This window comes from Macrosteles quadrilineatus, unplaced genomic scaffold (assembly GCF_028750875.1).
Source record: "Macrosteles quadrilineatus isolate MER2022 unplaced genomic scaffold, UCM_ALF_1.0 Scaffold_3__2_contigs__length_128488019, whole genome shotgun sequence".
NCBI classification, from domain to species: domain Eukaryota; kingdom Metazoa; phylum Arthropoda; class Insecta; order Hemiptera; family Cicadellidae; genus Macrosteles; species Macrosteles quadrilineatus.
Window position 1 is genome coordinate 97,567,675 of NW_026542596.1, and position 15,439 is coordinate 97,583,113.

Consider the following 15,439-nt stretch of genomic DNA (forward strand, 5'->3'; position numbering starts at 1 on the left):
TCGGTGTTTATTATTTCCTTATCATATAATCTATCTACTACACTGTGTACTTGACTTTTAATTAGTTTATGTAATCAAATTAGGTTAATGCATAATATGGTCACTAATTGGTCTGGAATACCTAATTTATTGGTGGATTTAACCATTAGGGTTGAAGTGTTGAAGAGAAAGTTTCTGCATGTTGCTAGTCATAAAAAAGTAGACCTACAAGTTAAGTTGACTGTTTTACACATTAGTACCAAATTTCTTCTTCACTAAGCAATCTATAGACATTAGACAGTCTAGTCTAGTAAAACAGCTAAATAGGCAAACAACTATTTTTTTAACATTAACAATTTTCCTCTAACCTCATATTGGATATTTTGGTGCAACCATTGACTATGAATAGAAGCTTTGACTGAATCAATAGTCGATGATAGAAGTCATTTCATGTCCAGTCCATTATGCAATAAATACTCTGCCGCAGCAAACTAGTGATGTGCGATACGGGTCAATGTATCGATACTGCGTATCGATATGTATCGGAACGTGGTGTATCGTATCGTATCCTCATGTATCGATTTTTATCTGTATCGGATAAAATATCATATCGTATTATTTATTTATAATTTTAAAAAATAAAATTAAATATCTCAAATATACATGCTGCATGGACAAATACAATGTTACTTACAAGCTTGTACAAAAGAGGGTAAAGAGGGTTAGTGCTTGTAATCTTACCTCAGAAAAGCCGTTTCCTTCCTGTGTCTTTTTATTTGTATCAAACATACATACATAACCTCCAAATTCCAGTAAACCTTCAAAATTGTAAAACATTTTGTTATTGTTTTCCTAGTTTTTACTTAGGGATAATCAATTTAACCAAAAAAGTACTAATAATGATGGTGGGTATGCCACTTGCACATTAAATAGTATAATATGGATAATGAGGGTCCCCACTTCCATTAATGGTGGCCCTAGTTTTGAGGTTATTTGCAAAACATAGCTGAAAATAAGATGTTTTATCAGTGTTTTTGAAGATGCTAGGGTAAAATATTAAATTTCCACTACTACTTTTGAGGGGAGGAAGATGGGAAGACAAATTTCTTACCATAAAAATAAGATTTATATTAATAAATAAACAATACGATATTGGCTATGTGTATCGATACCCTCCCACGTATCGATACAAAATATCAATATTTTTCGGTCCTTGCAAACTATTCTACAGCAAACCTATTCTGCTACTAAGCTATTTTTTTATTAGTTCTGCTATTTAACTAAGTAAGTTCCATTGTCTGAATTGATTTTCAATCAAATATATTTAAATAACATTGGTTTTATCGAGTACCTAAGTTTGCTGGCAAACTACAACATCTTACAATTTTCTCCATAAGTATAACATAAGAATTTTCAAATTAAATTTGTAATTTTAAAATTCCCCACCAATATATGGTGTAATTTCTACAGATTTTTAAAAAAGGTCTGCAAAATCGCCTTGCAAGTTGCGGTGCTAGTTCTCCAGCTTCGTCTGACAGGACTTCTAGCCCGCTGGAGAACTAGCAACTAAAGTAAACATGCTCCGTGTGACAGGGGCTTAAACAAGATACATTAATAAAATGCACAACAGAGTTTACATAGACAAAGACCAAGGGACACAATACCAGAATTCGGCTCAGGTCCTGAATGTGCTCCAGTTTATTTATTTGCTTTCAACTATGTAAGTTTATGAATTTAGGTTGGATAAGAATTAAGAATACATCTGAGGTTAAAGAGAAAACAATTTTAATAAATAAATTGGATTTATCTCACATCAAAGAAGCTGTTGTGCCTCTGCCTGCTAAACTATTTAAGAGTTATCTAGTATTTTACAATTTAGTAAGCTAGGGTTTCTGTTTATCTTCTATCTTCTTCTTTTTGTCTGCTCTAAGGGTCTGGGATTTTCTCCAATCCCTGAAAAACAACAATATTACTGAGATCATTTATCCAATTAACCCTTAACCAAAGAGGTAATAAATTACAATTGTGTACAGGCGTTAAATAATACGATTTTTTAATACAGGCCTAACTGAATTTGATAAATATTATTTTAATGTTTTTCACACAAATTAGAATACAGATTCAACTCTATGAACAATAGAGTCAACATTTTTTTAATGTGTTTTCCCATTTATGACCACTAAAATACTAATTCTTTTAAAACAATTTTTTAGTGGACACACAAGTATGGATAGTTAAAATTGAGGAAAATGACTGATTTGTGGTAAAGCTAGTATGGAAAGAACCCATCCCGTACATTTTCTATCAGAGCCAACCACCCGTTTAATCATTAAAGGTGGGCCTTTCCCACCAGGCTCTAGACGGGTGAACTTAATTACACCCTGGATCTGATTAAGACGATGCCAAAGGTATTTATTATACTAACACAATATACACCTACTTGACCTGAACACTTTTTACTATAATCATATACTTAATACATGTTCATCCTTACACAATTCCCAACCCCTCACTCAAGTTTACTCTACTATTTTGTCTTAACCCTCTATCTGGCGCCGATCGATTTTCGACCACTAAAGACCACATGGCTCAGGTTTTTCTATTATTAAAATATTAAAACAGTTTTAAAACTCAAGAAATCTTATACCGGTACCTACCATTAGAAAGATGAGATTCTGAGTATTCATTTTCATGTAGGCAATAAAACATTATTGAGTGAGTATTATCTAGCAAGAAACATAGTTTGAAAAACTAGAGAGTTCAAAATAGATTTTGGTGGTGGAAAGTTTTGGTCACCTGACTACAAGATTGTCAATTACATTGTATACAATATTAGTACATATTCTGAAACTACAATAAATTCCCTACAATTCCCTCTGAATTTATGAGGTTGATTGTAAAAATTTTATTTGGTTTTAAAAATGTCATAAAAATTATGTTTTTGTAAAAAAATCTTCAAAACTTTACATTCCGACATAAATTACTCTCTACTTAGAATTCAACTATATATTTTCAGAAAGATCTTTTATTTCCTATTATACAAAATCATTTTATTTTCTGTTGATACATTCTATTATTTCCTACGTGATAAAAAAAAGATTTGGTAGTTTTTTCAAAAGAAAATATGTAGCCTATATGTAGAATTTATTTTTTATCAAATTTTATTTTTATGAGTAGGCTATTTAAAAAACATTAATATCTCTACGTAGGGAATCATATTTTACACAACCTTTACATTTAGATAAAATGTTTAAACAAATTATTTTGTGGGTTTCTTGTGGTTGCTTTTGAAGTTTCTAATTTGCATAATCCAAAAATTTGCAAACCTTTTGCTAACCATGCCTAAACGCATTGCTAAGAAAAAATTATTTTTATATCTAAATAACTATACAGCCCGATGTGTAACTCACTCACTCACTCACTCACGGGGGATACAAATGTTTGAGCACTTCTAGAATAGCTAGAGATCTGAAATTTGGCACACTTGTAGGTCTTGGGCCCCAACCCACGGGAAAATCCTAAAAAGTTGCATTTTTTAACATTAACCCCCCCGTAATCTCGAATTTCCCCCCCATGTTATTCTTATGGGAAATAGCATTGAAAATTGCCAACATTAGTAAGATAAAATAAACCTCTTAGAAACGTGCTAGAGACTTGAAACTAGGTAGTATTGTAGTATGGGATCTTAAACTAACGGTGATATTCGCCAAAGTCCCATTTTCAAGTTTTAACCACCCTAAAAATCCAAAATGGCGGACCTCTGAAAACGACAAAACACGTTTTTTTCCAAGGGCTATAGCTCGAAAACGGTAAGAGATAGAAAAGATTTGAAAGTATATCCAGGAACAGGAATTAAATTTTATACAAAACTCTCTTAGGCGTTTTCCGAAAATCGCACTCCTTAACCCTCAAAAAACGCCCTACTTTCAAAATTTGGTAAATTTCTTTCAAATCTTTACCGGTTTTCGCTATTTTTTCATACTTAAATAATTATTTTTTTCAAATATTATTATTGCTTTGTATTCTCCTTTCTTTACTTTAAATTTTACTCATTACAGGTTTTTTCGTAACTTTACTCCTTAACCCCCAAAACTTAGGTTTAATGTCAAAATTTGAAAGTTTTTACGAGCCCTATGTTATTCTTATGGAGAATAACATTGAAATTTAATGACTTTGTTATGGTCATCCGAATCGTATAGAAACGCGCTAGAGACGTGTAATATGGTAGTATTGTAGTAATGTTTTTCTCACTTTTCTTTCCTCCGTAATTTTTTTTCTTCAAATATTATTAATGCTTTGTATTGTCCTTAGTTTACTTTTTATTTTACTCATTTCCTCCCAAAAATTAATAATGGCTGATTATTGGTAAAGCAGTACATCTAGTTGGTTCTCGCTCTTATTTCTGCTACCAAATTTGACTATACCTGGTGGGTAATGCAGTACAATGAGTTGGTTCTCGCTCTTATTTTTGCTACCAAATTTGACTATACCTGTTAAAGATTCACCATCACTTAATCCTATTATTTGGACTTGTGCTTTTTGCCAATTTGCGATACACAATTATTTGTTTTAAATTGGCTTGAAAGCATGGATTACACTTGTGTAGCTGCTGGTTCTTTCCATCAGGGAGATCCACGATTCTCTACTGATAGTAACAACGCTCAGTGCATGGCCAATGCAGCTTGTGCCCTTGCCTGGCAAGTGTTCTGCGGAGGTTTCAGTTCATCCGCCATCGACGAAATACTCATGGCCGGCGATCGCCTATATGCGAAATCTCGCCGTGAGTTTTGCGTTGTTGACAGGTTCCTGTTCCCCGAGGAACTGTCCAGGACATTTGATATTGCGGAGAAACAGATTTCCATTGAGGAAATTACGCATGTTTCTAACGGGTTGTACCCGACTTGTGTTGATGGCTTGGATGAGGCGGTCAAGTCTTTATCATCCAGTTTGGAGAATGCCATGCCCGCTGATTCTCTCGACGGCGGGTTTCTTTTCACGGGGCAACTGGTGACTGTTGCATTTTGGCGTCACCAAGATCATTTCTATTTATTTGATTCACACGCCGTGAATGAAACCCGCCGTAGAGACATTGAATCGGATAAAAATAAGGCTAGGTTATTCGTATGTGGGAGTTTCCCTACACTAGCCTCACTTTTATTGGTGAATTGTGCGTTCGTCGGCGGACAGTACAGCATCATGAAACTTAGGTTTTCAATTGACTCCACTGTCCGGTCGATCGAACGTATCGATAATGATCCACAACCTATTCCCCCTTCCCAGACAGTTTCTGCCCCTAAAAAATGCCCCGGAAGACCTAAAAAAGCCAAACGTGGACGCCCGAAAACTTTGGAAACCACAAGGGAAGAGCAAGTGAATGCGGCTAAAAAGAAGTATAGGGAGACACACTCTGATCAAATCAGGGATGACAAAAAGCAATACTCCCAAGATCACCCTGAGGTAAATAGAGCGGCTGTTGGGCGTTACAGCCAAACGCACCCTGAGGTCAACAGGGCTGCAGTTGGCCGTTATAGCCAAACGCACCCTGAGGTCAACAGGGCTGCAGTTGGCCGTTATAGCCAAACGCACCCTGAGGTCAACAGGGCAGCTGTTGAGCGTTACAGCCAGAGTCACCCTGAGGTCAACAGAGAGGCGGTTGGTCGATATAGCCAACGAAATCCTGATGCCTCTCGACAAAGGGTGCAGATTTTCCGTCTGAAAAATCCTCTATTTACCGATCTTCGTCACTTGCCAGCTTCACTTGCTCGAAGCATTTCTGATCACGGTCCAATGGGGTCTTGGAAGGGGGAGCTGTTGAATGATATTCCAGCTTTTAGTCTTAAAAAAGTTAGTCTTTGGGTCAATGATATTTTTAAATGTATGCACTGTGGCGCTCCACTTTTTGAGGAGGAAAAGGGTAGGAAGAAGTGGTGTTGCGGACAAGGGGCATACAACGTCCTTGATCTAAGTCCTCTTGATGAATCCTTCTATTCGGATCGGCGTTTTCTCGATAGGGCTCGTGCCTACAACGACCTGTTTGCGTTCTGTGCTTTAGAGGTATCTGGTGGGTACAGGCACCCCAGTGGTCTCTCTTTCTTTAAAATCGAAGGGAGAATGTACCACCAGGTCTACAATCTGTCCGACCCTGGTCAAAAGTTTACCACTAAGGCTGGGGACGTACAGTTTGTGAACCGGTCCCGTCTTTACATCGACGACGGTGAAGAACGGCGGAACATTGCCTTGGGTAGATCACTTGACGGTGACGTTGTTGACTCTATCAATCGATACCTGTCACAGCAGAATCCATACGTCACTCACTATCGGCGTTTGGGTAGTGAGCCAGCTGTGAACGCTCACTTGGATTTCCAAGTGACAAGTAGATCTACCCATGGTCCCGTTCTAGGTGACAGGCAAACAGGCGTTGAGGTGCACGCTGTCATAAGCACCGACCAGACAGTTTACGAGCCCCGCAAGCTATCCGTATGGAAAGTTGGATCCGGAAGACCCAATTCTATCAACCTTTTCAGTCCCCTCATGGAACCCTTCCAGTACCCTCTGCTCTATCCTCAAGGCACTTTGGGCTGGCATATTGGTCGCCGTGACAATTTTAACAACAAATTGTCCCAGTATGATTATTCCCGTTGCCTTCTGCTGTCTGAGCCTCGTTTCTCACACCTCGGCCGACTGTCTCAAGCTTGGCAGGTCGAAATGTATGCCAGATACGAGGACGAGAAGCTCAACTACATCAAGTTCACGCAGACGAAGGCAGCTGAAAATGCCATGAGGATAGGGCCGTTGGATGAGATTGAAGCGGCGAATCGTGGTGGACGGCAAGTGCTCAACGACATTAACAATGACGAGACAGTTCAGGGGGAGGGTGGGGTACAGGCTGGCAAAGTTTACCTCCCAAGTTCGTTTACCGGGGGGCCGAGATATATGAAACTTCGATATGAGAATGCTATGGCATTGGTCTCACGTCTCGGCTTCCCCACATTTTTTCTCACATTCACTTATAGTGCGACTTGGGAGGAGAACAAAAAAGCCTGTCCTCGAAATAGCGGTCGCAGTGATCCCAGCACGGCCTGCAGAGTTTTCTATATCAAACTGCTGGAACTCCTCCGTGATTTGCGCAGCGGAGCTATGTTCGGTCGGTCTATCTACATAGTCCACGTCATCGAGATGCAGATGCGGGGTCTTCCACATGCCCACATCGTGTTCAAAATCGATGGCGATGGACCAGTGCAGGCTTCGGACATAGACTCCCTCATCCGCGCTGACATTCCATCTCCGGAGGAGGCAGGAGGCCGATTAAGGGCGTTGGTTCTGCGGCACATGATCCACGGCCCTTGTGGTACGGATCACAGTGGACCGACTTCCCTTGCTGGGACACTGCCAAAGGCAGCTGTTCAAAATTTTTCCCCAAACCTCCCTGTGAATCAACCCATGTAGACGATAGGGGCTTTGTAAAATATCGACGTGATTATAGTAACGAGGGGAGTATAACTTCAAGAAACAAATCGATTCCTGTACATGACGGCTGGGTCGTGCCGTACAACTCGGCATTACTACTTAAATACGAGGCACACATCAACTTGGAGGTAGCTTCCACTCGTCGTGTGATCAAGTATCTGTTTAAATACCTCATGAAGGGTGGCTCGCTTCAGAACGTCAAAGTTACTCCTCTTATTAAACAAGACGATGAAGTTGAGCACTACGTCACGAAGCGTATGGTGGGAGCCAGCGATGCATGCTGGCGTCTCTTGGACTTTCCCATCTCAAAGTCTGAGCCCACAGTCGATTGTCTCCCTGTCCACCTAGAGGGAAAACAGACTGTGTGCTTCCGCCCTAACAACTTGACACACGCCACTTCGGGAGCTACCTCTGACCTGCTCTTGTATTTCAATAGGCCTCTTGACTCGGTATTCGACGATTTAACCTACCAGTCTTTTTTCGAGCAGTACGTTATTCATAACAAACGCCCTAGTAATGCTGAGGTGTACGACCATCCAGACGGCAAGCATTTCCTTACCTCAAGAAAGCGTGGCCAAAAGATCTGTCGTCTCTTCTGGGTCTCGCCAAACAGAAGCGAGCAGTACTTTCTTAGGCTCCTTTTGATGGTCATTCCGTGCCGGGGATACGCCGACCTGCTTGCTCGTGGTGGTGATGGTTGCACGACATATCAACAGGTTGCGCGCACCCTCGGTTTGGTTGAGGACGAGGACGAGTACCACCAAGCCCTGAAGGAAGCAGCTCGATTCATGGTCGGTCCGAGGCTCCGCTCTTTCTTTGTCCTTCTGTGTAACATGGGAGCTCCTGCGGCCCTCTTGTGGGATGCTTTCCGTGACGCATTGTGCGAAGACCATTTAGAGCGGAATCCTCTTGATCACGAGCTTGCGTACAAGCTGGCTCTAATTGAGATCGACCGAAGCCTTCGACGTCAGGGATCCTGCTTGGCCGATCACGGTCTCCCTACTGTAGATGACGACACGACCGAACTGGGGAGGGAACTACTCATCTACGGTGAAAATCGTCAGAGATCACTTGTAGATGAGTGGGAACCTAAACTTTCCCGCGACCAGAGGGCGGTCTTCGATCATGTTCGGTCTCTACTACAGGGCCAAGTCGATCGTCGATCAACAAAATTGATCTTTCTTGACGGACCCGGAGGCTACGGCAAGACCTGTCTAATACAAGTTATCCTCGCATACGTCCGTAGTCGTAACCAGGTCGCTATTGCTGTCGCTAGCTCCGGCATTGCCGCTGGTAATCTGCCTGGTGGCACGACAGCACATAGCATGTTTCGGCTACCACTTGATCTCGGCGATGGCACTGGATATTGGAACTTGACCAACGGATCTCAGCGGGCAGAACTCATCAGAGCCGCACAGCTCATAGTTTTTGATGAGGCCCCGATGGCTCACCGGTACATTTTTGAAATCATCGACAGATCTCTGCGTGATCTCATGAATTCACCTGAGCCATTCGGGAATAAGATCTTTATCTGCTGCGGAGATTTCCGTCAGATCGCACCAGTTGTTGCCAAGGCTCGTACTCCGGCCGACATTGCCTGTGTATCACTGTGTGCGTCATCTCTGTGGTCAAGTTTCAAAATCTTTTCTCTCTCCACTCCTCACCGGACTTCTGGGTCCACTGCCTACTCTGACTTCCTCCTCCAAGTAGGCAATGGAACAATTACATCTGTTCCTTTTGGGGAAGGCCGTGACTCTGTTGCCCTGATCCCACTGTCCGGTGTGAAATACGTGACATCCCTTCCCGACTTAATCGAGTTTGTGTTTCCTGCTTGTGACCTACACCACACAGACAGAATTGCAGGCAGGGCCATTCTCTCAACCATGAACGCCAATGTCCAACAGATCAACAGCACCGTCCTCAACCTGATGGACGGCGTCGTTCATGAGTTGAGGAGTGCTGATTCTGTGGACAAGGAGAACGACGATGGTATGGATGTAGACGTTCACTTGTTGAACCAAGCTACTGGCAAGGGTGTACCAGACCATGTCCTGCGACTCAAGATTGGCTCCGTGTGTCTCGTCATGAGGAACTTGAACATTGACAGCGGACTCGTAAACGGCACTAAAGTGATCGTGACGGCAATAAGACCTCGTCTGATCACAGTGCGACTCCCTGGACAACATGATCCGATTTGTATCCCCCGGATTCAGTTCGTTTTCCCGTTCGTCGAGGGGTCACCGCTTCGTGTCCGCCGTCTTCAGTTCCCTCTCATGCTGGCATATTCCATGACTGGCCACAAAAGCCAGGGCCAGACGATTGATCGCGTCGGAGTCGATCTTCGCAGTGACTGTTTCACTCATGGTCAGTTGTACGTCCTGCTCAGTAGAGTCAGGCATCCAGACCATATAGTCGTCCTTGTCCGTCCCGACCGTGTCCAAGGGGGAATCGCATACGCGAAAAATATCGTGTATGACGATCTCCTCCTCTAACCCTGACTTGACTTTAGCTTTAGGTTGTTGTATATATTCCCTTTAAGTTTTTTCTTTAGAAATAAGTCGTTTTTCGTGTTTTTAGTATTTTAGTTTGGCAGTACGATAGGGGGCCTGCCTTATCAAAAGTCCCCGTTGTTGTATATATTTTTTTTCTTCTTTTTATTAGTTAGTTAAGTTGTTGTTCATATTTCTTTAGGTAGTTAGTAAAGTTTACTAACTTGTATATTTGTAAATAATTGTAAATATGGTTCCGACGTTTCCTGGCCTCCTCGTGGCGGAACTGGATATGCCATAAAGTTTATGGCTAACCGACAGGGAAACAAACATTACTTGATCTATTGTCATAAATATATACATGAATATCTACTATAATCTATTTAATTAATATAATACTTTACTATTATCAACTTATTCACTTATCAATCTACTTATCTTATACAAAATTTTACTGACTTGTACATGTGTTAATAATTGTAAATATGGTTCCGACGTTTCCTGGCCTCCTCGTGGCGGAACTGGATATGCCTTGCAGTTTATGGCTAACCGACAGGGAAACAAACATTACTTTATCTATTTTCATAAATATATACATGAATATCTACTATAATCTATTTAATTAATATAATACTTTACTATTATCAACTTATTCACTTATCAATCTACTTATCTTATACAAAATTTTACTGACTTGTACATGTAATTAATAATATGGTTCCGACGTTTCCTGGCCTCCTCGTGGTGGAACTGGATATGCCTTGCAGTTTATGGCTAACCGACAGGGAAACAAACATTACTTGATCTATTTTCATTAATAAATTTATAAATATATACTAACATCTGTTTACTTGAAATACTATAACTGTTAATATAAATAATTGTAAATTAATATGGTTCCTACGTTTCCTGGCCTCCCCGTGGCGGAACTGGATATGCCATACAGTTTGTGGCTAACTGACAGGGAAACAAAAATAAATTCATCTATTTTCATAAACATATACATGAATATTTACTATGAACTAATTACTTAATATAATACTTTACTATTCTATACTTATCAATCTACTCGAATATTTTGTGAAATGGTTATTACTTCAATATCGATTTTCGCTATTACAACCCCACAAAGAATTTAGAGATGCGGAGAGTGCTTTCTAGACCACTTCTAGGTGTGCTACGGGCTTGAAATTTCCCCGGCTTCTTGGTGATGGCCTCTCACCCCTTCCTAAATTTCTGAATGACGACTAACAGCTAGGGGGCCTGGGGGCGGAGCCCCCAGCGAGCCAAAGGCGAGTCTAAATACTATACAATCCGATGTGTAACTGACTGGGGATACAAATTCTAGACCACTTCTAGATGAGCTAGAGACTTGAAATTTTCGGTGGTTGTAGGTCTAGTGCCCAAACCACCCATAAAATTCCAAAAAGTCGCATTTTCAAATTTTAACCCCCCCGAAAATTCGAATTCCCCCCCCATGTTATTCTTATGGGGAATAACATTAAAAATGGCCGACTTTCGTGTTCCCATCTGAACCACTTAGAAACGTGCTAGAGACTTCAAATTTGCGTAGTATTGTAGTAAAAGATCTTACATTACCGGTGGAATATGCAAAAGTCCCATTTTCAAATTTTAACCCACCCAAAAATCCAAAACGGCGGACCTCTGAAAACGAAAAAACACTTTTTTTTCAACCGGATGCAGCTCGAAAACGGTAAGAGCTAGAAAAGATTTGACAGTATATCCAGGAACAGGAATTAAATTTTCTACAAAACCCTCTTAGGCGTTTTCAGAAAATCGCACTCCTTAAGCTTCAAAAAACGCCCTACTTTCAAAATTTTGTAAATTTTTTTCAAATTTTTATCGGTTTTTGCTATGTTTTCGTACCTAAATAATTATTTTTTGCAAATATTATTAATGTTTCGTATTCTCCTTAGTTTACTTTACATTTCACCCTTTACATGTATTTTCGTAACTTTACTCCTTGACCCCCAAAAACTTAATTTTAATGTGAAAATTTGATTGGTTTTTACCGGTTTTACCAGCCCCATGTTATCCTTATGGAGAATAGCTATGTAATTTTAATACTTTGGTATGCTCATCTGATTAGTTTAGAAACGTTCTAAAGACTTTAAATTTTTGTAGTATTGCAGTATGGGATCATCCGTTAATGGTGGAATTTGCAAAAATGCCTTTTAAAAATTTTAACCCCCAAAAAAATCCAAAATGGTAGACGTATAAAAACGAAAAAACACGGTTTTTAATACCGACTATAACTAAAAAACGGTAATAGCTAGCAAAAATTTGAAAGAATCTTCATGAACAGGAATTAAATTTCCTACAAGACACTATTACGCGTTTTTAGAAAATCGCACTCCTTCACCTAAAAAAAACGCCCTACTTTCAAATTTTGGTAAATTTTCTTCAAATTTTTAACGGTTTTTGATAATTTTTCGTACATAAAAAATTTTTTCTTCAAATATTATTAATGTTTCGTACTCTCCTTAGTTTACTTTACATTTCACCCTTCACATGTTTTTTCGTAACTTTACTCCTTGACCCCCAAAACGCGTAGGTCAGTAACGCTGTATAGTCATTTGGTTCTCTCTAATTTTTGCTAATGGATTTGGCTACCCATGATTAAGTTTCACTGTCACTTCTTCCTATTTATTGGACTTGTTATTTTGGCGATTTTGCTGCAATTTTCTGTAAGCATGGAATTCTCTTGCGTTGCTGCTGGGTCGTTCCACCAGGGAGATCCCAGATTTACCGAGAGCAACAACGCTCAATGCATGGCAAATGCAACCTGTGCCCTCGCATGGCAAGCATTCTGCGGCGGATTCAGTACCAACGCTATTGACGCTATACTCATGGCGGGCGATAGCTTGTATACACTATCTCGCCGTGAGCATAGCATCACTAACCGGTATCTGTTCCCTGAGGACCTCGCCAGGCACTTCGTGGTTGCACACCATCGTGTTACCATCGAAGAAATTTCTTGTGTTTGGGACGGGTTGTATCCGTTACGAAACGATGGCCTAGATGAGGTGACCTCTTCCTTGTCTTCGGTTTTGGAAGCAGCTATGCCCGGTGACTCCGTTGATAGCGGTTTTTTGTTTACGGGACAGTTGGTGACAGTCGCTTTTTGGCGTTTCCAAGGGCGGCTGTACCTCTTTGATTCCCACGCGGTAAACGAAAACCGTCGTCGAGACATTGATGAGGCGAGAAATAAGGCTAGGGTGTTCGTCTGTAATAGTTTTCGTTCTCTAGCTTCCCTCATTTTGGTGAATTCTGCGTTCGTCGGTGGGCAGTACTCCGTCACAAAAATAAAGTTTTCCGTCAACGAAACTCAAACTGTCCACACGGTCGACTGTTCGGACAATGACTTAACTCAGTTATCAGAATCTGCCTCTGAGACAGTTGTTCAGAAAACCAAATGTCCTGGTAGACCAAAAACAATAAAGCGTGGTCGTCCAAAGCTTTTAGACACGACCCGAGAAGAGCAAGTGGATGCGGCGAAGAAGAAGTATAGGGAGACGCACGCTGACAAACTCCGGGATGACAGTCAACGTTACACTCAAACCCACCCTGAGGTGCACCGAAAGGCTGTTCAGCAATACGACCTGCGTAATCCCGGTGCTTCTGCTGAGAGAGTTCAGATTTTTCGCCTGAAAAATCCGAAAATGTCTGAACTTCGCTATATGCCCGCATCACTTGCTCGGTCCGTAGTCAAAAATGGCCCCATGTCTGTTTGGAATGGGGAGCCACTCAATGAAATACAACCATACAAATTAAAAAAAGTCAGTCTCTGGGTTGACGACGTTTACAGATGTCGTCATTGCCAAGCACGGCTCTTCGAGGAGGAGAAGAATAGAAAGCAATGGTGCTGCGGGGAAGGAGCGTTCAATGTTCTCGACATTCCTCCGTTGCAAGAACGCTTTTATTCCGACCGTCTCTTCCTGGAAAGAGCCCGTGCGTACAACGACCTGTTTGCTTTCTGCGCGCTCGAAGTGTCAGGCGGGTATCGTCATCCCAGTGGTCTTTCTTTTTTCAAGATCGAGGGAAGAATGTACCACCAGGTCTACAATCTGGACGCCCCAGGACAAAAGTTCACCACTCGTTCTGGGAACGTTCAGTTTGTGAATCGGTCCCGCCTGTATATTGACGATGGCGAAGAGCGCCGTAACATTGCGATGGGTAGATCGCTTGATGCCGAGATCATCGACGGTATTGCTGATTTCCTGTCTAGGGAAAATCCTTACATTGAGCATTACCGTCGATTGAGCAACGAGCCTTCCGTAACAGCTCACTTGGCTTTTGAAGTAACAAGCAGGTCTACCCATGGCCCTGTTCTCGGTGATCGGCAAACAGGCGTCGAAGTGCACGCCGTGCTCAGCAATGATGAAAACGACACTGAGCCCCGGAGACTGACTATATGGAAATCCGGTTCCGATAGACCTACATTTATTGATCTTTTACACCCCCTAATGGAACCTTTCCAATATCCCCTACTTTACCCGCAAGGCACTGTGGGATGGCACGTTGGCCGCCTTGATAACAAGGGTGCCAAACTGACTCAATTTAAGTACTCGCGGTGCCTCCTACTTTCTGAACCTCGCTTCTCTCACCTAGGCCGTCTCTCACAAGCTTGGCAGGTTGAGATGTTCGCGAGGTACGAGGAGGGGAAACTGCGTTACATTAAGTTTACGCAGCTGAAGAACACCGATAGTGCCTTGCGGGTGGGGCCGGTTGACGAGATTCGGAATGCACAGCAGGTCTTGAACGACATCGCTCGTGATGAAACCGTCCAAGGCGAGGGTGGGGTGCAGGCAGGAAAAGTCTACCTCCCAAGTTCGTTCACCGGGGGGCCCAGGTACATGAAAGTAAAATACGAAGACGCTATGGCAATCGTATCGCGCCTGGGTTCCCCCACTTTCTTTTTGACGTTTACTTACAACGCGACTTGGGAGGAAAACAAGAAAGCTTGCCCTCGTGGAGGTACTCGCAGTGACCCTAGCACTGCTTGCAGAGTTTTTAGGATCAAACTTCTGGAACTTCTCCGAGACCTGCGCAGCGGAGCAATGTTTGGACGCTCTGTCTATATCGTCTACGTCATCGAGATGCAAATGAGGGGCCTTCCTCACGCCCACATTGTATTCAAGATTGACGGCGACGGACCAGTTCAGGCGTCCGAAATTGACTCCATCATCCGCGCAGATATTCCCTCGGAAGAAGAGGCCGGAGGCCGACTGAGAAAGTTGGTCCTCAAACACATGATCCACGGTCCATGTGGTAATGATCATAGGACTGACTTTCTCTGTTAGGACTCTGCAAAGGGTTACTGCACCAAATACTTCCCCAAGCCCTGCTGTGAAACCACCCACGTCGACGAGAGGGGATTCGTCCAGTACAAGCGAGATTATACCAATCGGGGGACAATTGTATCACGCAATAAGAACATTATCGTACATGACGGTTGGGTTGTGCCTTATAATCCCGCACTG

General features: G+C 41.9%; 1 protein-coding gene across 1 annotated transcript; it reads left to right on the plus strand.

Moving 5' to 3' along the window:
- Nucleotides 1–7,619: 7,619 nt before the first annotated feature.
- Nucleotides 7,620–9,938, plus strand: LOC128989397 (ATP-dependent DNA helicase PIF1-like). The gene has a single exon (XM_054411287.1). The coding sequence runs from the start codon at nt 7,620–7,622 to the stop codon at nt 9,936–9,938; it is 2,319 nt and encodes a 772-aa protein (XP_054267262.1).
- The last annotated feature ends 5,501 nt before the right edge of the window (nt 9,939–15,439 follow it).